The 21,082-nt window shown below is 38.1% G+C and overlaps 2 protein-coding genes across 4 annotated transcripts; one reads left to right on the forward strand and one right to left on the reverse strand.

Annotated features, from left to right (window-relative positions):
* The first annotated feature begins 532 nt into the window (after positions 1-532).
* Positions 533-6,126, forward strand: LOC131364172 (hyaluronan-binding protein 2-like). Its single transcript, XM_058407297.1, has 13 exons — positions 533-696; positions 1,005-1,041; positions 1,132-1,233; positions 1,512-1,622; positions 1,711-1,827; positions 2,031-2,147; positions 2,235-2,406; positions 2,506-2,600; positions 2,691-2,940; positions 3,126-3,268; positions 3,382-3,522; positions 3,637-3,779; positions 5,208-6,126. Exons 1-13 carry the CDS (start codon positions 625-627, stop codon positions 5,367-5,369), a joined length of 1,662 nt encoding a protein of 553 aa, XP_058263280.1. The 5' UTR covers positions 533-624; the 3' UTR covers positions 5,370-6,126.
* nrap (nebulin-related anchoring protein) lies at positions 5,447-20,578 on the reverse strand. 3 transcript variants are annotated; one of them, XM_058407295.1, is made up of 43 exons: positions 19,892-20,575; positions 19,487-19,581; positions 19,247-19,334; positions 18,356-18,457; positions 18,086-18,187; positions 17,903-18,007; positions 17,570-17,677; positions 17,352-17,456; positions 17,131-17,238; positions 16,944-17,051; positions 16,276-16,383; positions 15,798-15,917; positions 15,085-15,189; positions 14,709-14,816; positions 14,459-14,563; positions 14,185-14,283; positions 13,767-13,871; positions 13,558-13,665; positions 13,352-13,459; positions 13,052-13,249; positions 12,856-12,960; positions 12,678-12,776; positions 12,483-12,587; positions 12,276-12,383; positions 11,742-12,053; positions 11,527-11,631; positions 10,726-10,824; positions 10,453-10,557; positions 10,243-10,350; positions 10,045-10,158; positions 9,749-9,946; positions 9,444-9,548; positions 9,215-9,313; positions 9,016-9,120; positions 8,738-8,845; positions 8,215-8,526; positions 7,960-8,064; positions 7,741-7,839; positions 7,519-7,623; positions 7,314-7,421; positions 6,887-7,198; positions 6,481-6,633; positions 5,447-6,357 (listed from the first exon to the last, which is right to left on the reverse strand). In XM_058407295.1, the coding sequence occupies exons 1-43, from the start codon at positions 19,961-19,963 to the stop codon at positions 6,097-6,099; spliced, it is 5,487 nt and encodes a 1,828-aa protein (XP_058263278.1). In that variant the 5' UTR covers positions 19,964-20,575; the 3' UTR covers positions 5,447-6,096. The 3 variants fall into 3 exon arrangements, with proteins under 3 accessions (XP_058263278.1, XP_058263277.1, XP_058263279.1); XM_058407294.1 differs by having other exon boundaries at positions 10,243-10,557; positions 19,892-20,578; XM_058407296.1 differs by lacking the exon at positions 18,356-18,457 and having other exon boundaries at positions 10,243-10,557; positions 19,892-20,577.
* Positions 20,579-21,082: the final 504 nt, after the last annotated feature.

Here is a 21,082-nt window from a genome sequence, read left to right on the forward strand (position 1 = left end):
AAAGATTAGCTGTTCAGAAAAAGAAAAGTAGAAGTAGATTAAAGAAGTAAAGTAAAGAAAAAGACTGTAACTGTATTCCTGAACTAGGACTTAAGTCTGATGCCCATATTGTCACCTAACAAGTTCTACAGTTTGGACCCTTTGAGCAGTAGAAGATTTTACGGTCTGTTTATTTGTAAAATAAAGCTCAGTCCAAAGGGCTGATTCAGAGTAAATATACTGATACAGCATGGCCATTGACCTGGATAAAAAAAAAAAAATCATACAGAGGCAGTCAGAAATTATGTTACAGCAATCCTACCAAAAAACCATTAAATTCCTTTTGGCAATTTATACCTGACCTGCCTACATGATTAAATATTCAATGAACAAAAAGTGATCTGAAATCTCTAGTGCTATTGTACATTCAAACCGTAAACAGACTAATGAAGGGGTGGTCTGTGTATTGGGGCACAGGTTTGGACATATCTATAGACAGATCAATATTTTGGGCTAATGATTGCCAGCTGAAGAGGAGAGGTTCTGTATGAATATCCAAGGGGTGATCTGGAAGATCAATGCCTGCATTTCCCAGGGCTGTGCTGATTTCTTCCCTGTAATCCTGTGACCTGTACTGGCAGCGTCATGTTCACATTGCTGCTGCTGCTGTTGAGTCTGCAGTGTTTCAATCCAGCAGCAACAGAAGCAGAAAGTAAGGTATGTAGCAACTTTTGTACCATGTGTTAGGTAAATAAAATCATCTTATTAGAAATCACATTGGGTAAGTATTAAATGATGATGAGGATGAACACCTTTTTCAGTGTGTCCTTTCTGTTATGTCCCTGTGTCATGAGCATGTTCTGTTAAATTTGACTAAATTTGGACTGCCAGTGAATAATGTTAAAATCATGAGGCTAAATACTTACATTGTTTACTAAAACATGTTTCACATGTTTCTTTTGATTGTTGTGGTGCAAATTCTAAATCCTTAAGCAACAGGATGCAAATTGTTTTAACTTTTTCAGAATCTGATACTGGACTTCATCTTGGGGATAGCTGAAGGTGAGATTCAGTACTGTATTTTCCTAGTAACATGAATGAACATAAATATTTTGTCATGTCAATAACTTTTTTTTTATGGAATCACTTTAGGTGTCATAGAAACATTTAGAGAGCTCAGCAATGAGTTTGATGATGAATCTTATGATGATGATGATGATGATGACTGGCTGTCTGGCCTCTTTGATGAAATAGGTGATAAATTAAATATATTTAATCCATATTGTTAAGTAATAAAAAGGGGAAAGCAATTTATTCTTTGATATAAACAAAGCAGTAAAGAATTCCCTCCCTTCTTTTTGAAAGTTTATCAACAGTTTAACAAAAAAAAATAGATATGAAGAAAGATATCATATAGATATAAAATACATGAGAATTAATGCATTAATGCAAAGACAAATTTTTGAATTGTTATTTAAAACATATATGTTGCTCTTTCTCTTTCCTCCACCTTCTTTCACTCTTCCTCTCAGATGAATGTGATCCAAATCCCTGTTATAACCATGGTATATGTGAGAATGATGGTAACAGTGATTTCAAATGCAACTGCCCTCACCCCTTTACGGGCAAAAGATGTCAAGATGGTTAGAGGCCAATGATTTGTTACCAGTCCTACTTATTTGAAAAGAAAATATTCTCGGTGCAGTAATTTATGGATTTTCTGGTTTTCAGTTGTAAATGTTTGTAAGACCATCAAATGCGGCCGTGGCGAGTGTGTCCGTATTGATAAGCATCCCTTTTTTGAATGCAAGTGTATTGCCCCTTTCCAGCCTCCAAACTGCAGGAAACGTGAGTGTGATCAGTCTTTCTCAATGACACTGAAAGGAAACAGTTTATAAAACAGCGTTTAAATTTTTTTAATAAATATTCACAGTTAATTTATTCATTAAGCATTTTTTTTTTTGAGAGCCAAATTAATTGTGTTGAGGAAAATGAGGTGTTTTTTTTTTACTGCAAGAGTTTTGTTAAGAGCTTAAGTTGTTCTGTTTCAGCCTCACCCTGTAATCCCAGTCCCTGTTTGAATGGTGGAACATGCGTATTGGGTCGAACACGGGCTTCATTCTACTGCAACTGTACTGAAAACTACAGTGGAAAGTTCTGCCAAGTTGGTAAAGTGGTCTATTATCATTCACTGCTTTTTTAAATTGTTTAGTCTTGTTTATCAACATGCTGGTGATTAACTCTGTGTGACTAAGGTCCTGATGATTGCTATGAGGGAAATGGGGCATCATACAGAGGTTTTGTCAGTGAAACAATATCTGGACATGAGTGTCTGCCTTGGAACTCTTACCTAATAATGCAGTTTAGTCCTTTTGATGATGATGAAGATGTAAAAGATGACGGAACTGGACCTCATAACTATTGCAGGTAAGACCTGACTGTGAGTCCATATGTGTGAGAGATAAAGAAGTAATAAAACAAGACAAATCTGGTCACTATGAAAGTATTAGTTATTCCTTTTTCCAGGAACCCAGATGATGAGAGCCAGCCCTGGTGCTTCATCAGATACAAAAATAAGTTGCGTTGGAACAGCTGTAATGTCACACGCTGCCCTGAACCTGGTATATATCCTCCACATTTTCCTCTTTTACTTCCCTAGTCTCTTTCTTTTCAACCCTGCCTAGTTTCTATTATTCTCAACATTCTTCCAGTTTCTACAACTGAGCTAACGATTACTGGAGAGACAGAGCCTGCCGTAAAGAAAGAGTTCTCTGAGTGTGGAAAGCCATGGGCAAGTAGGATTTCATCTAGGATCTTTGGTGGGAGGAAGTCCAAGCCTGGTGCTCATCCCTGGCAAGTCTCATTTCAGGTCCGTGTCTGGAATACCACTGATGACTTCAGTCACAATTGTGGGGGAACCCTCCTTAACTCCTGCTGGGTTCTCACTGCTGCTCACTGCATGTAAGTGTTGCCTGTGTAACAGCACTGTGTACCAAAACATATTGTTTATACTCTAGACAAATTACATGGACATTGTATTATAGAGGCATAATATTAAGAAAGTGCATGTTTTAATATATTGAACATAAATTGTGTGTGTGTGTGTGTGTGTCTGCCTGCCTGCCTGTGTACATGTGACTTAACAGTGAAGAATTCTATGAGATGCAGGTGGTTCTGGGTGGTGTGGACCTAAAGAAGAGTGAGGCAGCAGATCAGACTATTGAGGTTGAAGATTATATCGTGCATGAGAACTACAATGCAACTTCCACGGGCTTATATAATGACATAGGTCATCCACTACCCTGTTTCCACATACCATCGATGGACCAAGCTAATTTGAACTCATTTCAGTGTTGATTACTTTTTAATTAATGACAAAAACATTGTTTTAATAAATTTCAGCCCTGCTCAAACTGAAGAATGTGACAGAAGATGGTCTTTGTGCCAGAGAGACCAGGTATGTTAAATCTGCCTGTCTGCCCCCTGGCCCTTTTCCTGATGGGATGGAATGTTCTATATCAGGCTTTGGAGTCACTGAGAAAGGTGTAGATTTTCTCCTAATCCCTATTCTTACTTATTTGCTTGATCATGAGCTTTCCTTTACCAGCTAACACAAAATCAACTCAAATTCTCTTTTTGTCTATACTTTTCTTGAAGATACACATTCCACTCAGTTGCTGGACACAAAAATTCTTTTGATCAACCAGAGCCGCTGCATGGATCCTGATGTTCTTGGTGATGTGCTGGATGACAGCATGGTCTGTGCTGGACGAATGCAAGGAGGGGTTGACACTTGCCAGGTGTGTATTTAGGTGTGGCTGTGACTGCAACTGGGACATACACTATATTGCCAAAAGTATTCGCTCACCCATCCAAATAATCAGAATCAGGTGTTCCAATCACTTCCATGGCCACAGGTGTATAAAATCAAGCACCTAGGCATACAGACTGTTTTTACAAAAATTTGTGAAAGAATGGGTCGCTCTCAGGAGCTCAGTGAATTCCAGCGTGGAACTGTGATAGGATGCCACCTGTGCAACAAATCCAGTCGTGAAATTTCCTCGCTCCTAAATATTCCACAGTCAACTGTCAGCTGTATTATAAGAACGTGGAAGTGTTTGGGAACGACAGCAACTCAGCCACGAAGTGGTAGGCCACGTAAACTGACGGAGCGGGGTCAGCGGATGCTGAGGCGCATAGTGCAAAGAGGTCGCCAACTTTCTGCAGAGTCAATTGCTACAGACCTCCAAACTTCATGTGGCCTTCAGATTAGCTCAAGAACAGTGTGCAGAGAGCTTCATGGAATGGGTTTCCATGGCCGAGCAGCTGCATCCAAGCCATACATCACCAAGTGCAATGCAAAGCGTCGGATGCAGTGGTGTAAAGCACGCCGCCACTGGACTCTAGAGCAGTGGAGACGCGTTCTCTGGAGTGACGAATCGCGCTTCTCCATCTGGCAATCTGATGGATGAGTCTGGGTTTGGCGGTTGCCAGGAGAACGGTACTTGTCTGACTGCATTGTGCCAAGTGTAAAGTTTGGTGGAGGGGGGATTATGGTGTGGGGTTGTTTTTCAGGAGCTGGGCTTGGCCCCTTAGTTCCAGTGAAAGGAACTCTGAATGTTTCAGCATACCAAGACATTTTGGACAATTCCATGCTCCCAACTTTGTGGGAACAGTTTGGAGCTGGCCCCTTCCTCTTCCAACATGACTGTGCACCAGTGCACAAAGCAAGGTCCATAAAGACATGGATGACAGAGTCTGGTGTGGATGAACTTGACTGGCCTGCACAGAGTCCTGACCTCAACCCGATAGAACACCTTTGGGATGAATTAGAGCGTAGACTGAGAGCCAGGCCTTCTCGTCCAACATCAGTGTGTGACCTCACAAATGCGCTTCTGGAAGAATGGTCAAAAATTCCCATAAACACTCCTAAACCTTATGGACAACCTTCCCAGAAGAGTTGAAGCTGTTATAGCTGCAAAGGGTGGACCGACGTCATATTGAACCCTATGGATTAGGAATGGGATGTCACTTAAGTTCATATGCGAGTCAAGGCAGGTGAGCGAATACTTTTGGCAATATAGTGTATATATTAAAAATAGACATATACCTAGACATAAATTTATATGCACCAATAATAAGTTATTTAATGTGTGCAGGTGCTTAATATATTTATAAATATTGTTTCTGGTTTGGTTTGGTATTTAGTTGGGTTGCTCTCTTTGTAGGGAGACTCTGGGGGCCCTCTTGTGTGCAAGCAGAACAACACACATTATATCTATGGAGTGGTGAGCTGGGGTGATGGCTGTGGCAAGAAAAATAAACCTGGTGTTTATGCTCGTGTCACCCACTTCATTGACTGGATCAATGAAAAGATGCGCTCCACATAGAGTAGCACTACATATCACACGTATGCAATATTGACTGTGTTTTAATAAAAGGACATCAGAGAGTTGATAGCAGAGCATAGTTTTCAAAAACCTTTATGTTTGGATCCCATTGTCATAAGTCATACATCAAGCATGTACTCTTAATTAAGCTTATCTCTGTAGCTATTGGCATACTGAAAAAGCTGAACCTGCCAGGCAAAAAGTATACTGTATCAAACATCTCTTAATATATAACTCTTCTGCCATTGGCAGTCTAAAATAATAATTGTCCACCTGTGACACACAAAGCGGTTATACATTTGACTTCCAACACTACTGTTAAATAAATTTTTCCAGCTATTTCAAGCTGTTTGCTTCAATTGTTCATTAATAAAAAGAAAGGTGCTTGCCTTTCCATTACAGTAATTCTGCATTCTTCACATGCACAAGACACTCTCCAAAAGACTTAATTCCACCTGTGCTTACAGTTCATAACCTCCTTATACGCCTATTAATACCTCAACAAACAGGATTTATATACTTTCATTACATTTACTCTACACCACCTTCGTAATTCTTCCATCACTGTCACATTCAGATGAAATTCACTGTGTTTCTATGAATATTCTTCACTCCATTTTAGAATATTCCTGACTTTACTCTGTCGAATTACTGATAGAAAAGCAACCGCTACATGGCCTCACTGTAAACTGCTTTCTTTACACTACTGTACATTATGAAATCATCACTAATTTGTAATAAATTTTTTCTCAGAGGACTGGTTGGTGAGAGAGTGGTTTGTAGATGAGCTAGATGTTACAGACTGCACCGTCATGGACTTTGTTGTTTTTGCCTGTTTGAAAGTAGTGTGGATGGTCTTCTTCCTTTTGACTTGAAGGATCTCCATTGCATCAGGATTGACCACAGACTGTTGAACTTGCTCTGTAGTGTCCGCCTCCTCTGAGGAGCTCTGCTGCTGATTCTCCAACTGCAACTGGCGCTGGAGCATCTAAAGATGAGAGGAGAGTTAAGCCAACATTAGATTGCATTAGGTCTAACTTATTTTTTTTTCTCTTTTTTCTCATTAAGATCTCCCTTCATATTTGTTGTAGATTCTAATAAGTTGTCTCACCATTAATTCTTGATACTTAGAGATGGCTTGGTCAGTGTCCAGCCCCTCAGCCAGGCCAAGCTCAGCAGCTCTCCTGGCCATTTCTACCTTATGTGATCCTGGAGGAGTCCAGCCCACCCCCTTAATCCAATTCAGGTCAGATTTATAGTTCACCTGAAACCATCCACAATGTACAAATTAGAACAGATAATTAGCATCCATTAGATTAGTAATAAATTTGCTACCAAAATCAGTTGCTGAAAAAATAACAGCTAACAAACATTAGTTTGCTTACAAAAATATTGGTAAATGTACTTTTTCTGTTAAGTGTACTTAATATTACATGGTTCCACACATAACTTATATCTAAACTATATTTGCTATAAAGTAAATAAATATTTTACAGAAAACAAAATGCTCAACTCACATCACTCTGCAGCTTGTAGGCCTGTTTAGCGTGTTGGAAGTTCAGCTGCTGTGGGTCACATGTGTAGTTATGGAGATGCTGACGGTATCTGATGTCACTGGCTTGAGCCTGGTTCTTCCTAGCATGCAGGAACTCTGGCTGGTCTGCATGGATCTTATATTGAGATCGTGTCTCCTGGAACTGCTTCTTGTACTCATTGTCGCTCTGCAGTTTGCCTACAGCCAGTGAATGTCTCATCTTGGGGTCATCCTCAACACTGAGAAGACCAACCTGCTGGCCCCTCTGTTTTACAAAGGCCTCCTTGTAATGGAACTAAAGAACAGTAGATAAACTTTGGTTTAATCCAACAGCTGTTTGGTCAGAAAATGTAGCTTCTTTAATTTTATATAAGACTAGTAAATAATTAAAATTTGTCACACAGACTCACATCACTAGCAATTTCTCTAGAGGCCTTGGCTGTCTGGAAGGGGATAGCATCTAGTCTCAAATCATAGCCTGCTGACTTCACCTGGTCACCTGATGCCTTATAAACTTTCTGTAGAATGAAACATTAGACAGAAAATGAGCCAATGACATCTTATTTATTAAATTAATTCAGAACCTTTTTAATACTTAATAATTTTCCGTCATACATCACTGATCTGCTGTGCGTTGGTCTTGGCTCTGATGAAGTCAGGGTGATCTGGGGGTAGGGTGTATTTGTGCATGGCCTCAGAATCACCAGACTTGTACAATCTCTGTAATACACGTGAACAGGTTATTACACTGTGTCAACATATTGCATCTTTACTGTGGCATTTCTGTTATTTCTTTATGCATCACTTAATTTTGTAAGACATTAGCTGAAGACTTGCCTCACTGCACTGGATGTAACTGTTCTTGGCATGGACGATATCAGGGGAATCAGCCACCTGGGTAAACTTCAGATTGCCCGGAAGCTGACGATATTTCTTCTGCAATTACAATGAGAGGAATAAATTATAGAAAACCAAATTTTATTGCATTGCATAAACAGGTGGATAATTTGTTTAATGCCATTGTGATTTTTTTTAGTTCAGATAATGTGGATTTACATCACTGATTAGCTCGCCAGCTTTTCTTGCAGATTCAATCTGAGGTGCACCAACTGAGTCCCAGGCCACTCCTTTCATGAAGTTTAGATCTGATTTGTACATATTCTGAGAAAAGAAAACACATTATGTAGTATACTGCATTTAAATAACATACAATATTTACTGGTAGACCCTAAGTCAACATAAAAACATATATTTACCAAGCAGTTTTTTCTCTCTACTAGTCTCTTCCCCAGTAAGCTCCTTTTCTCTCACCTGGCTCTGCAGCTCATAAGCCTTCTTTGCCCACTGCGTCTTCATGTCATCAGGCAATACAGTGTAGGAATGGAGGTGAGTCTTGTATTCCTGGTCACTGGCCAGGGCCTGGGCTTTCTTGGCATGAACCAGGTTGATGAGGTCTAGTCCAAGGTGGTACTGCCCACTGGTGGACATGACATCTTTACGGTAGTCCTTGTCACTCTGCAGACGTGCCATCTGCCGGCAGTGTAGGAGGTGAGAGTCATCCATGACACTCCGTGCTCCAATGTGCTTGCCTTTCTCCAACAAATGGTTATGCTTGTAGTTGTACTGTGGAAAGGAATTGATTCAGATTTCAGGTTATGATATTCCCGGTTAATAAAATAAAAAGTTATAATATTAATGCACGCCTGATACAAAAGGTATAAAAGGTTTGGTTGATTGAATGATGCTGCACTGACATTACACACTACACAGAAGATCACGAGTTTATGCATGTAGCCTTTTACAGAATATGTAAAATTAGCATGGATGTACTTACATCGCTGGCAATGCCTGTGGATGCCTTGGCTGCCTGGAAGGGAATGTCCTGCATTGTCAGTTTATATCCCTGAGCTCTCAGAGTGTGCCAGGACTCTTTGTACTTGGTCTAGAAGAAGAACACAAATGTTGGATTCCTTAACTGCATATGAAAAGCCAATATACAATACAGTGAAATTATGTTCAGAAGCTATTGTGACACATATTGTAGTATATAGTGGAATGATCTAGAATTTAAAAATGAAAATATGGTTAAGTAAACAAAGGAAGTTGGCTTACATCACTGAAGTTAGCAGTGTTAATCCTGGCCTGGGTGATCTCTGGACGTTCAGCTGTGATGGTGTAGTTATGCTTGAGGTTCTCACCTTTCTCTTTGTAGAGACGCTGTCGAATTAAAACATACACATTGATTCTTCTACTTTGTTTCAAATGAGCCTCAGAAAAAAGACTTCAAATGGCAAAAACACAAGTAACACACCTCATTGCTAATTTTGTTGCTGAACTTAGCATGAACGATATCAGGAGAATCTGCAACAGATGTATGCTTAAATGCATATGGCTGCTGTCGATATTTTTTCTGTTGAAAAAGAGAAATTGCATCATTATTATGTTATTTATTTATTTATTTATTCATTTATTTATTTATTTATTTATTATTTTTAGAGAGTTTCCATTGCATGCTAAACAACAAGGCCAATACACCATACCTCACTGATCAGCTCTGTTGCATGTTTGGAGCCTTCTATCTGTAAGGCACCAGTAGCGATCCAGGCAGCTCCTCGCAGGTAATTCATATCAGAGCGGTATGTTTTCTATTAGACACACACAAAGCACAAGTCAGTAACTGTGCAAAAATTAGTCAGTTTACATATAAGTACACATTTAAGAACTATTGTGTATGTCTCACATAACCTTTGTTAGGGAGTCTGCATAATTTTGTTGCTATAAAATGCAAACGTAATTTTACAATATTCCAGCAAGACATTTATTGTTAGAAGACATCAAAAATTACCTCACTCTGCAGCTCATAAGCTCTCTTGGCTGCTTGCACCTTCAGGTCATCAGGCAGAACAGTGTAGTTGTGCAGGGTAAATCTGTAGTCTTGGTCACTGACCAGAGCCTGGGCCTTCTTAGCATGAACCACATCTAACATGTCCATTGGGAGGTGGAACTGAGAGTGTCCCTTAGCAGAATCTTTCTTATATTTAATCTATAGAGTGTGCATGAGTTAAATCAGTAAGTAAAAGATCTTCAAGCATGAATATTCTTATTCACAGTAATAAGTGTGTACATAGCTGGTGTACTCACATCACTCTGTAGCTGGGTGGCATGCACCGAGTGTGCAATGTTAATGTCATCCTGTAATCCTTTCAAGCCAATCATCTTACCCTTTGACTTCTCAAACTGTTCTTTGTATTTTTGCTAGAAGTGAAATAATATAGATCTCAGTTACCTTGCCCTGATAAACAACAACAGAATATAATACAAAATAAGGATCACTCTTACATCGCTAAGTATCTCTCCAGAGCTTTTGGCTGCTTGGAAAGGAATAGCGTCCAAATGTAATTTGTAGCCTGCGTCTCTGAGTTTTGTCCATGATTCTTTGTAGCGTGTCTTAAAAATAAACACACAAGAAAGAACATTAAATAAGTGCACATTAAGGTGAGGAACGATGGTGGCACTGAAACAGCAAAGCACACATTTAAACAAGCTCACCTCACTGATGTTCATAGCATTTATCTTAGCCTGCACATGCTCTGGAAGGTCTTCTGTGAGTGTGTAAGTGTGCTTCTCATTCTCGCCCTTCTCTTTGTACAACCTCTGTATGATCACAAAATATCTGGTTATATCCACATAATTGGGAGCACTGAGAGGAGTGATTAAATTAAATACAACCAAAATAAGTAAATTCATCATTCCTAAGGTTCTACTTCATTACTAAATTGTCTAAATAGATTTATTTAATGAATGTATAATTCTGATCCTTACATCTAGTGCCAGTTTGTTGCTGAGTTTGGCTTGCACCATCTCTGGTGTATCCTCCACACTGGTGAATTTCAGACCACTCACATTCTGACGATATTTTTTCTGAAACACACAGACAGCACATAGGTGCAAAATTTGTCATCTACTATACTGTGAAGAATAACAATATAGAGTAATTATGTGTTCAGAGAAAATGGTCCATGAATTCTTGTGTTTCATACTCCAGTGCACATAATAATAAACAATAAACTTTTTTCCCCACTGTATATTTTCAAAGATGATAAAAAATGAGCACTTTTTTATCTAATACATTGTGTAGATAAACAGAAAATAAGGTGTTTATTCAAATGAATCATTATACCAACTTGCAAATGTGCTAAATAAAAGTGCAATAGTTTATGAAATATGCAGATGTGTTTTATTAGTATTTTGCTGTAAGGTATTTCTGTGTTCAAGGCCCTGATCTCATTTTATACAATATGTCATTTCATATAGCTGAGCAATGGAGTAGTAGGGGCCTTGCTCAGGGGCCCAGAAGAACTCACAGCCTTCTGATCACCAACACCTTTAACCACTAAGCTACCGCATCCCTTTGTAGTAATTTGTATAGTTTTTTTTCTTTAAACATAGCCCCAATTCACTATATACATTTACATGTTTTCCTAAATAGAAACGTATAAATCTATTAATTGCTATATATTAAAAAGAAATAGGAGGAAACACTTTTTAGCATAGTTCAATTAGGAGTTTTTAGGGGTCTTGCAAATGCTAGTAATGCTTAGAGATAAGACAGTTAATCAATACCTCACTGATGATATTGCCAGCCTTCCTAGCCTGCATTACATCAAGAGATCCAGAAGTCTCCCAGCCAACACCCTTCATCCAGTTCAGATCTGACCGATAGGTTTTCTGAAGGAGGAACCAGTTCATATATAATCAGCTGTCAGCATGTTTCAGTTTGGTTATACCTGTAGATCAGGCATACATCAATAAACTGTATAGTTATATCTGATTCTTACATCACTCTGTAGGCCATAGGCTTTCTTGGCCCAATCCACTTTCATGTCACTGGGCAGGCTTGTGTACTCGTGCAGGAAAGTTCTGTAGTTGGTCTCTGTAGCCAGATCCTGGGCCTTTTTAGCTTGACTGATGGTCATCATATCAAGTGATGCACTATATCTGGTCTTACTGTCCTCATATGCTTTCTTATAATTGCGGTCACTGTGGAGTTTAGTGGCCAGTGTTGAGTGAGCCAACTGAGAATCATCTGTCACATTCTTCACCCCAATCATCTTTCCTTTTGTCATCTCATATTGTTGCTTGTATTTTACCTACAATGACAGTGGCTGTTAATGAAACAGTCGCATAAATATATTTTTACATTACATAAGTTACATTATGTTGGACAAGTATTCACCCTATTTGTTCAACTAGTCACTATAAAATGTGAGAAAGTTCAAAGAGAGTCAATGCTTATTCATCACACCACTTTGAATGTTGTAGATTTACTCTGCAGGTAAGGTTTTCAAACTTATTCTGCTTTGGTCACTCACATCACTGGCAAGGTCCCTCTTAGCTTTGGCAGTAAGGATAGACAGTGCATCCATGCGCAGCTCAAAGCCCTTGTCCCTCTGGGCCTCCCAACTACTTTTATAGGTTTTCTGAAGAACACAAGTAGAAAACAGCATTGGCTTATAATCTTAAAGTCTTCGATAATTTTTAGGGTATTTCATGTATGGATAAGTGACATGTGCTCGTACATCACTGAGAAGCTCTGCATTAGCTTTGGCCTGCCTGTAGAGAGGTTCATCCTTGGTTGCAGTGTATTTATGGATGATCTGCTCCGTGCCTGCTTTGTATGCCAGCTGAAAAGAGATTAGTCAAAAATATGAGACTCTCTTGATTTAAAACCTAAATATAAAGTCAGATCAAATAAGTTAACAAAATGATCTAACATCACTCTGCAGTTCCTGGCTCTTCTTGGCATGTTTGATGGACAGAGTGTCCGCTGCCTGGGTGAACTTCACCCTGTCCACCTTTTGGCGGTATTTTTGCTGCAAAATAAAGTTGTATAATGAATACTTATCAAATGTTCATATAAAACACATTCTCGTCCATCCAGAATTTACTTACATCGCTTGCAAGTTCTACTGCTTTCTTGGCCTGTGCAACATCCAGGCTACCATCAGCCTCCCAGCCCACTCCCTTCATCCAGATCAGATCAGAGCGGTACTGGTTCTGTTAGGGGCAAACCATATAGCTTCAAAAGGTGCAATATGAACAAAAAAACAGTTCTTGTAATCCAATATTTACTTCCACTTTTTCTTACATCGCTCTGCAGGTTGTAGGCCTTCTTAGCCTGCTGCACTTTGATGTCATCAGGCAGGATGGTGTAGTCATGAAGCTTCTTCCTGTAGTCCAGATCACTGGCCAGTGCTTGGGCCTTCTTCGCATGGTTTAGATTCACCATGTCCATAGGCAGGTGACACTTGGTCTGAGTCTCCTTTGAGTCCTTCTTATAGGCAATCTAAGGTCATATGGATATATAATAATTCTTTCTTTTCACAGCATATTCTCATATATAGTTTTTTTTATTATAACGTGTATTATAGAACAGAAAGATCGTTACCTCACTGCTCAACTTGGCCACTTGAAGACAGTGGAGAGTCTTCGAATCACTTACATTCACACCAACTGCTTTGTCCTTGTTCTTTGTAAATGTCTCTTTGTATTTAATCTACAAGATATGTTCAATTTAATGTTTTTTACTTCAAGTTACAGTAAAGCAACAAATTTAAAAAAGTAGCGTCATAGAATTAGGAAATGAAAGCATACATCACTGGCCAGATCTCTTGAAGCTTTAGCAGCTTTGAAGGTCAGTGTGTCCACACCAATGTCACACGCTTTAGATTTATTCTTCTCCCACTCCTCTTTATACTTGATCTATGACCAGGAACAGTGCCAATAATACAAACATATACATGGCTCAAAAACTAGAAGACAAAATAAGTTTGATTATATTTTCTACTACTGTATATACTCACATCGCTAATGAGCTCTGCATTGGCTTTGGCTTTCTTAAGCTGTGGTGTATCTTGAGATAAGGTATACTGGGTCTTAGATTTCTCATAGTTGGCTTTGTAGTTCAACTGCAAAATACATTACAGCATGCCTTAGACTCTAAAATATATTTTATACACTATTTGGTTTTGATATAATGATGAACATTGATGAAAATTAGAACAATCATATACCAGATACAGAATTAGGAAAAGTGTTCATCAAAACAATTTAATATTTAAAATTTTTGTTAGAGGAATTTTTTATATTTGAATTAGATAAACATTTTAACCATAACAACACAGCATTGTAATATATAGAATGTTCAGTCTAATTTAGTCTATTGCATATTACCATAGCAAACAATACATTTCACTGTTAGAGAAAAAGATCAATACCTACATCACTAAGTTGCTGTGCATTGATTCGGGCTTGAACGATGTCAGGAGTATCTGTCACCTGACTGTATTTCAGCTTGTCAATGTGCTGTCTATAATTTTTCTGTGCAGGAAAAATTCATAGTTTTATTATCACTTGCTTCACAAGGAAATTGTTCTACAACAAGCGAATGTACTGTATTTTCTGATATAAAAGGACTTTTATGTATGTTTTTGTGTAAATGGCGTATAAAAATTACAAGAGAAATCCATACTATTGTACATATCAGAAGACTCACATCTTTGAGAGGCTCCAGTTTCTTCTGGGCCTGATAACCTGGGGTGATTTCAGCAGGATAGTTGTATTCACCCTGCTCCTGTTCATGTTCTGACTTATAAGAAATCTGAAATTGAAAAGATTAACTCATTAACATACTAAATACTTCATAGTGCTTAAAAATAATTAATAGAATTTAAAGAAATGACAATCAGTTATTAACTGATAAAGACACTGTATTAACAGTACAGCGACAAAACATTAAGTCTTACATCACTGGCCAGCTTTCTAACTTTCATGGCATGCATAGTTTTCTTGTCAAGCCCAGTTCCTTCATAGTGACCCTTCATGTGATTTGCATACTTCTCCTTATATTTATTCTGCAAAAAAAAGACAGAAACAATTGAATTAAAAAATGTCTGTAAAATATCTACATTATTTTAATGACAAAGTATGTCATAGAAAATACAAATGTATGCAGACATGTTTTTATATTAATATTAATAATAATATTTTATGTCACCATATGATTCAGTTTCTTATTGTGATTATCAGACATGAAGCAGTGTGACTTCTGCACAGTAATATCTCACTTAAATATAGTAAATGCTCTCACTCATAGTGCAGGCACATAAAGGTCATACTCACATCACTGGTATACTGGGCAATCTTGGACACATTTTTAAACTGTGGTGTCTCACAATAGTTGATGCTGTGTCCTTTTGTGTTCTCGAGATCCTTCTTGTATTCAACCTAAATTAAAAAAAAGTGGTGATCACATATAGTATAAACAGCCATGATCTAATACAGTGTCAGTCTATTTTAAACCTTTAGTGACCTTCCCATCCTTTAAACAAAAGCAAAAAACTTTGCTCTTTGACCCCTGAACATAAATCAGGCTGAGATGATGATGATGATATGGTGTCATCAGGTATCAATAAAGGTATTTCGACATGTCTAGGTTGTGAGTGGTACAGTGACATGATGTCACTTTTGTCTCTATGCAGTGTAAGAGGAGCTGAACTCAGCAGGAGAGCTGTGAAAGATGAACACATCACAGGGCTGGTGCCTTTGTGTCTGAATAAGCTCATGACAGATGCCTTGTCCTCTGTCCATAGCATAGACACTTTGCTTTGCCATATATGTCTGCATGGGAACCACAGTTCATCCTGATAGCTCGTGATTTTGATGACACATGTCAGATGATGTTTCAAGAATGTTAAGTGTGCACTAGAATAGTTATGTTCTAGCTGTTTTACATACTACTCCTAACTTTAGCATACATAAGTGTAGGATGCACATATGAGTCATGTATGTTAAAACATTTTAAGTAACAAGCCAATTAAAAAAGCAGAATTCACCTCACTAACGAGCTTGTTGATCTTGCAGGCATTCTTCAGAGCCAGGTTGTCTTCAGAGGTCAAGCAATGGTAGGCAGAGGCAGAGCCCTTCATCTTATTCAGGTCCTTCTTATATTTCAGCTGCAGGTTAAAATGGAGAGAGAAGTTATTACTTGTGCTACTCTAAAACAACAATATCCATGTCAGGTTGCATTCTCCTGGTGTGAGATAACACATGGTCATACATAAACTCAGACGGTGGAACTATATTGGTCTGCTGGGAGCTTTTGGAGTGACATCATTCAATTCCTAGGTAGGAGTCATGACAGTAAGATTGATTCTCTAACTACAGTAGGAATGTAGATTTCACCCAGGAATCACATCAGTAATGAAGATCAAGATGTCTATCACAAAACTGTACTGAATTCATTTACAATATTAATTTACTGTATGACAAAACTGTACTGTATTCATTTGACAAGAGATTGTCAAAACTCACATCACTGGCCATGTCATTGGCTTTCTTGGCCATCTGGTATCCAGGAGTGATCATAGCTGGAAAGCTTCCTTTGCCTCGCTGCTGCTCATATTCCTCTGTATAGGCATGCTGAGATACAATAATCCACAACCACAAAAATAAATATACAGTCTCACAGTCATAAGTCTTGATGATTTAGTAATAAGTGCTTATGAAGAAAGCAAACACAGTCACCAAGACTTATGACTATTAGCCACTAATACATTTGTGATAATATTATTACCGAATAGTAAATGTGTTCACAATAAATAATGTATGTTTAATTCCATGGTCTTAATTTTGTTCTCATAAACCCAATAAATTCACTGGAAAATACGTTCAGCAGATATTTACCACAATACAGTATCTTCTTAGGTAAATTTTTAATTCACTTGTTAAAATTTCATGCGTTTAAATCTCTCTGAAGCGCATTGTCAAACATGTCCTCTGCAATTCGATTATTTCACATTCCTAGCCACAAGAAGTAAATGGTCAAATAATTTTACATAAAGATCAAATGATTAGCAGACAGGACATTGTATGTCGGCTTGTCATAAGTACTGATGAGTTATATGGTGTTTAAGGCATGCGCTTGAATAAACATTATACCTTAAAATGTGCTTAAATGTAAAATCAAGGAAGCTTGTTACCTGGCTAAACTTTTCCGCATTTTCTTTAGCCAAAGTGAACTCAGCTGCTCCAGCATCAGTGCAAGCTTTACCCTTTATCTCTTGTTCATACCTCTGTTGGTACTTAACCTGCACAACATAGGCAATTAGCGGCTTGTATGGCGAAGTCTCAGTGTAAAAAGTGTACAAGTGACATGGGAGTACTTACTTTGCTAGCCATTTCATTTGCTTTCTTGGCCACTTGGTAACCAGGAGTAAAGTGAGCAGGGAAGCTTCCTTTCCCCCGCTGCTGTTCATATTCCTCCACGTAGACAACCTGTTTTTTTTGTTTTTGTTTTTTTAATAATTGATTAATCGATTTTCAGCCACAGATTAGTCTTATAAATTCTTTGAAATATATTAATAATGTCTGAGAGTGTTCATGCTTACATCACTAGCAATCTTTCCTTGACTTTTAGCCAGTAGTACCTCAGGTGTATCTATCACAGTGGTGTATTTTGAAACCCTATCCTCGTGTCCCTTCTTGTACTCGACCTGAAAATAAATAAAACACATGCAGAATGCTGCTTGACATGCTATATGTGTAACAACACATTGTATGAGTGTTTGACCATAATCAAATCACAACATGTGGAATCTTTACTTACATTGCTCGCCAGAGTGTTGGCTTTCTTGGCCACTTCGTAAGCTGGAGTGAGCATGGCCGGGAAGCTGCCTTTTCCTTTGGATTGCTCATACCCCTCTGTGTATTTCACCTGTCAGTTAAGATCCAGGGATATGAAGGATGCTTTAAAGCCACACTGATAATGAGTGCATTTTCTGAATGTATTAAGAATGCCTTTAAAGTGTTACTTTAAATGAACTCTACTGCTTCCAAAACGTTAGATTTTCGAGAAGCAAAGATAGAATAGAGTTTCCTTCTGTGATAATGTTTGAGCACAATGTGAATTAGGACTATCAATATGCAAAGATGTTCATACATCGCTTGCCAGTGAAGTTCCAGTCTTAGCATGTAGCATCTCAGGTGTGTCAGTTACAGAGGTGAACTGTGTCACTCGCTCCTCATGGCCACGCTTGTACTCCACCTAAGACCAGAGAGACTTCAATGATTAGAACCACCATACAATCATCCTTACTTTTTACAGAGATCTGAGATTACTTACATCACTGATGATTTTCTGTGCCTGAGACATGCGAACTACCTCCTGGCTGCTTGCGCTCCCCGAGTACCATACCTGCTGCTCTGAAAATTCAGAATTGTAGCCCTAGAGGACGGTTTAACACAGGCATTATTCATTGCACCAATCCTGGATTTAGCAATTTAACAACCTGACAGCTTTTATTCCTTCTGTAAAGTGGCTTTGAGTTTAAGAAAGATACAATTATCAAAACTACTATTATTCTTATTTATAAAATTGTATCTGATCTCCCACCTGGCTGGTCATTTGGCTGGCCTTACGAGCGTGCTCTATCTCTTTGGACATGTCATAGTGGAAGGTGGACATGAAGCGTTCACCATCCTCTCTATATTTAATCTGCAAACCAATATAGTGTTTACGTGAATAATCAAAGCCCAACATTTTCCAATGAATTTTTCTACATATTTCCAAAATCACAATGTTCAGTCATGATACACACAGAGATACAACATTCTTGATCAGATCATGTGGCCTGTGCTTAATTTTATAACAGGCTGCTTTTTATAACGTTTTTATATGGGAAAATGTTTTGGTAATAATTCCAGGAAGTAAAGGAGATTTAATACACTGTAACTACAACTCTGCAGCAAAGTCTAGAGACTTATGCACACTAACGGACATGAGCAGGTGGGTATCCCAGGTTTAGAGAGAGAGAGAGAGAGAGAGAGAGAGAGAGAGAGGAACAGGAAAAGAAGAGGGCTGCTTTCGTGATGCATATATTTAAACACCATGTACATAAAGTGGATCAGAGTAGGGTGTCGAGTCACAGTCACACCACCGAAATAGCTCAGCACAGAAACTCAGTCTCCATTCCAAACATGTAGAGTCACTACAGCCTCTGAGCTTTCCTTAAAACAGCTTTACAACACTCATAAAAAGCACTATAATGACTTTTATTAGTGGGCCACTGACATGCCATTTCAATGTTAACATTAATCCATTAATAACATATACATGTATTTAAGTACTCTAGATATTGTTGATATTTTACCTTACAGCCCATCAATAATTAAAAACACAACCTACTGAAGGTCATTATTTCTGCATGATTATTGCTTTTTTTGTGTGAGCAATAATCAAAGCCATGGTGTGTTGTGTGATATCTTGGACATAATTGAAGCTCACCTCACTGACAGCTTGTGCCTGTTTCTTGGCATTAATGTTGACAGGGGTTTCATAGACACTAGTAAAGGTGTTGTTCTTTGGATTGTGTCTGTAAATTGCACACAAGCCATAAGCAAAAGTTAGTTTGTGGCAGTGATATGCATAGTTGCAAGTTTTGTGTGAGTATCCTTACAGGAACAGTAGAAGACAAAACTGTGTATTTTATATGAAATCTAAAAACAAAAATTGTCTTATACTCACACTTGACAATATGGCCTCTTCTGATGGCTGATGTAATTATTGGCTGTAAGAACCATCTTACAGATCTCACAGTGAAAGCATGCTTTGTGCCAGTTCTGTTTACATGACAGAGACAGATGGAGAGACACTGTCATTACATATAACAAAATCCAAATCTACTGTAATCACTTTTTTAAAGAGATCTAGCTAAAATTCTTACAAAACATATCAGGTTTTCTATTTCATCCTAAATGGCAACCTGATTAATGTTCCTGCATCAACATATACTATAGAAGTCACTCACTGCTTTAGTGTTATTAGATTAGTTTTATTATGCAATAATCTATCTGAATATTTAAACTAATGAAAAACACTGAATGTCACAAATCAAATATATACTCACATATTATAAACAACCAGACTTACCTGACCAATGAGATTAACCTTTTCAGCAGGATACACAACAAATCCACACCTAGCACAGTTTTGAATATTCATCTTTTCCCTATTAATGTACTCACTACAAAAAATATAAGGGCATATATTAAAAAGTTCTCCAAAATCAGTAGTCTTCGGCGGACCTCAGCTGGGGAAGGCAATGCGTTCCAGATAGTTCACTGTTCCCAATTGTGGCTCACTCTCTGACCTGTGTTAAACTTAGATCTGTTACACTTCAGCTCTGTCTATTACATGTAGTGGATGTAAGGTTCCACCCCTCTTCAGACGCTGACGCTCATGCAACTGGCTGTCAAGCTGTCTGTTAGTGGCTAGGGGGGAAAAGATGCTACTGTGTTTATGTAACCGAACACTAAGTTTGCTGTTGTACATTTCGGGAGCTTAGTCACAGTGGCCTCCACGTCTTTCGGTTGTGTTCAAAAATAGGTGAATGAAGTCACACAGAGCTTGCTGGTTGCACGTGTAATAGGTGCATTATAAATGTGCTTACTTTTATCATGCTTACTCATTTTTAAATCTGTTTTTATTTTTTTAGTAAATAATTTTACACTGGCTGATAGCCAGCCACAGTCCGGCTAGTCTGGCAAAAGTTTTTATAATTTTATAGTTATTATTCTATTTAAATTGAGGATATTTATCTAGAGGGTTCCGGGTTCAATCCTCAGGGTAATCTCTGTGTGGATTTTCACATGTTTTTCCTTTGTCCATGCGGGTTTTCTCCATCTTACATTGTCCCTGAGTGTGAATGAGTGTGTGAATGGGTCAGTATGCATAGTGATGGACTGGAGTCCCATCCAGGGTGTAATCAGGCCTAGAGATAGATACAGTACTTGGATAAAGTGGTTACAATTTTAATAAAAATGTTTAACTAACTTAATTTTATCATAATATAATTGGTTGGTGAATATTTCAGGACTAAAAAGCTCTAACTAAATAAATGTGATTGTACATATTTGCTTAATGTGCCTTTTATTGAAGCATGTGATTTTGTGTATAAAAATAAATATATAATTGAAGAAGTTTTGTGGAAATTATTACATTGGACAGGTCTTCTGACTGGACAACTCTGAGATCATGTTAAGCCTTGATAGCTGCCAGCCCTTGCTGTCTTGTACATATTCACTAAGGTTCGGGAAGCTAGTGAATAAATTACTCACTAAT

This window comes from Hemibagrus wyckioides, linkage group LG13 (assembly GCF_019097595.1).
Source record: "Hemibagrus wyckioides isolate EC202008001 linkage group LG13, SWU_Hwy_1.0, whole genome shotgun sequence".
NCBI classification, from domain to species: domain Eukaryota; kingdom Metazoa; phylum Chordata; class Actinopteri; order Siluriformes; family Bagridae; genus Hemibagrus; species Hemibagrus wyckioides.

Bases quoted from the DNA above. Each gene is read 5' to 3' on its own strand.
- LOC131364172 (XM_058407297.1), top strand. From the start codon at position 625: ATGTTCACATTGCTGCTGCTGCTGTTGAGTCTGCAGTGTTTCAATCCA. The intron at 2,407-2,505 runs GTAAGACCTGAC...TCCTTTTTCCAG, and splicing joins GGACCTCATAACTATTGCAG to GAACCCAGATGATGAGAGCC. The intron at 2,941-3,125 runs GTAAGTGTTGCC...GTGACTTAACAG, and splicing joins CTCACTGCTGCTCACTGCAT to TGAAGAATTCTATGAGATGC.
- nrap (XM_058407294.1), bottom strand. From the start codon at position 19,963: ATGAATATTCAAAACTGTGCTAGGTGTGGATTTGTTGTGTATCCTGCT. The intron at 18,458-19,246 runs GTGAGCTTCAAT...ATTGGTTTGCAG, and splicing joins AGGCACAAGCTGTCAGTGAG to ATTAAATATAGAGAGGATGG. The intron at 13,872-14,184 runs GTAGGTATTGAT...TGTATTTTGCAG, and splicing joins ATGCACAGCAACTTAGTGAT to TTGAACTACAAAGCCAACTA.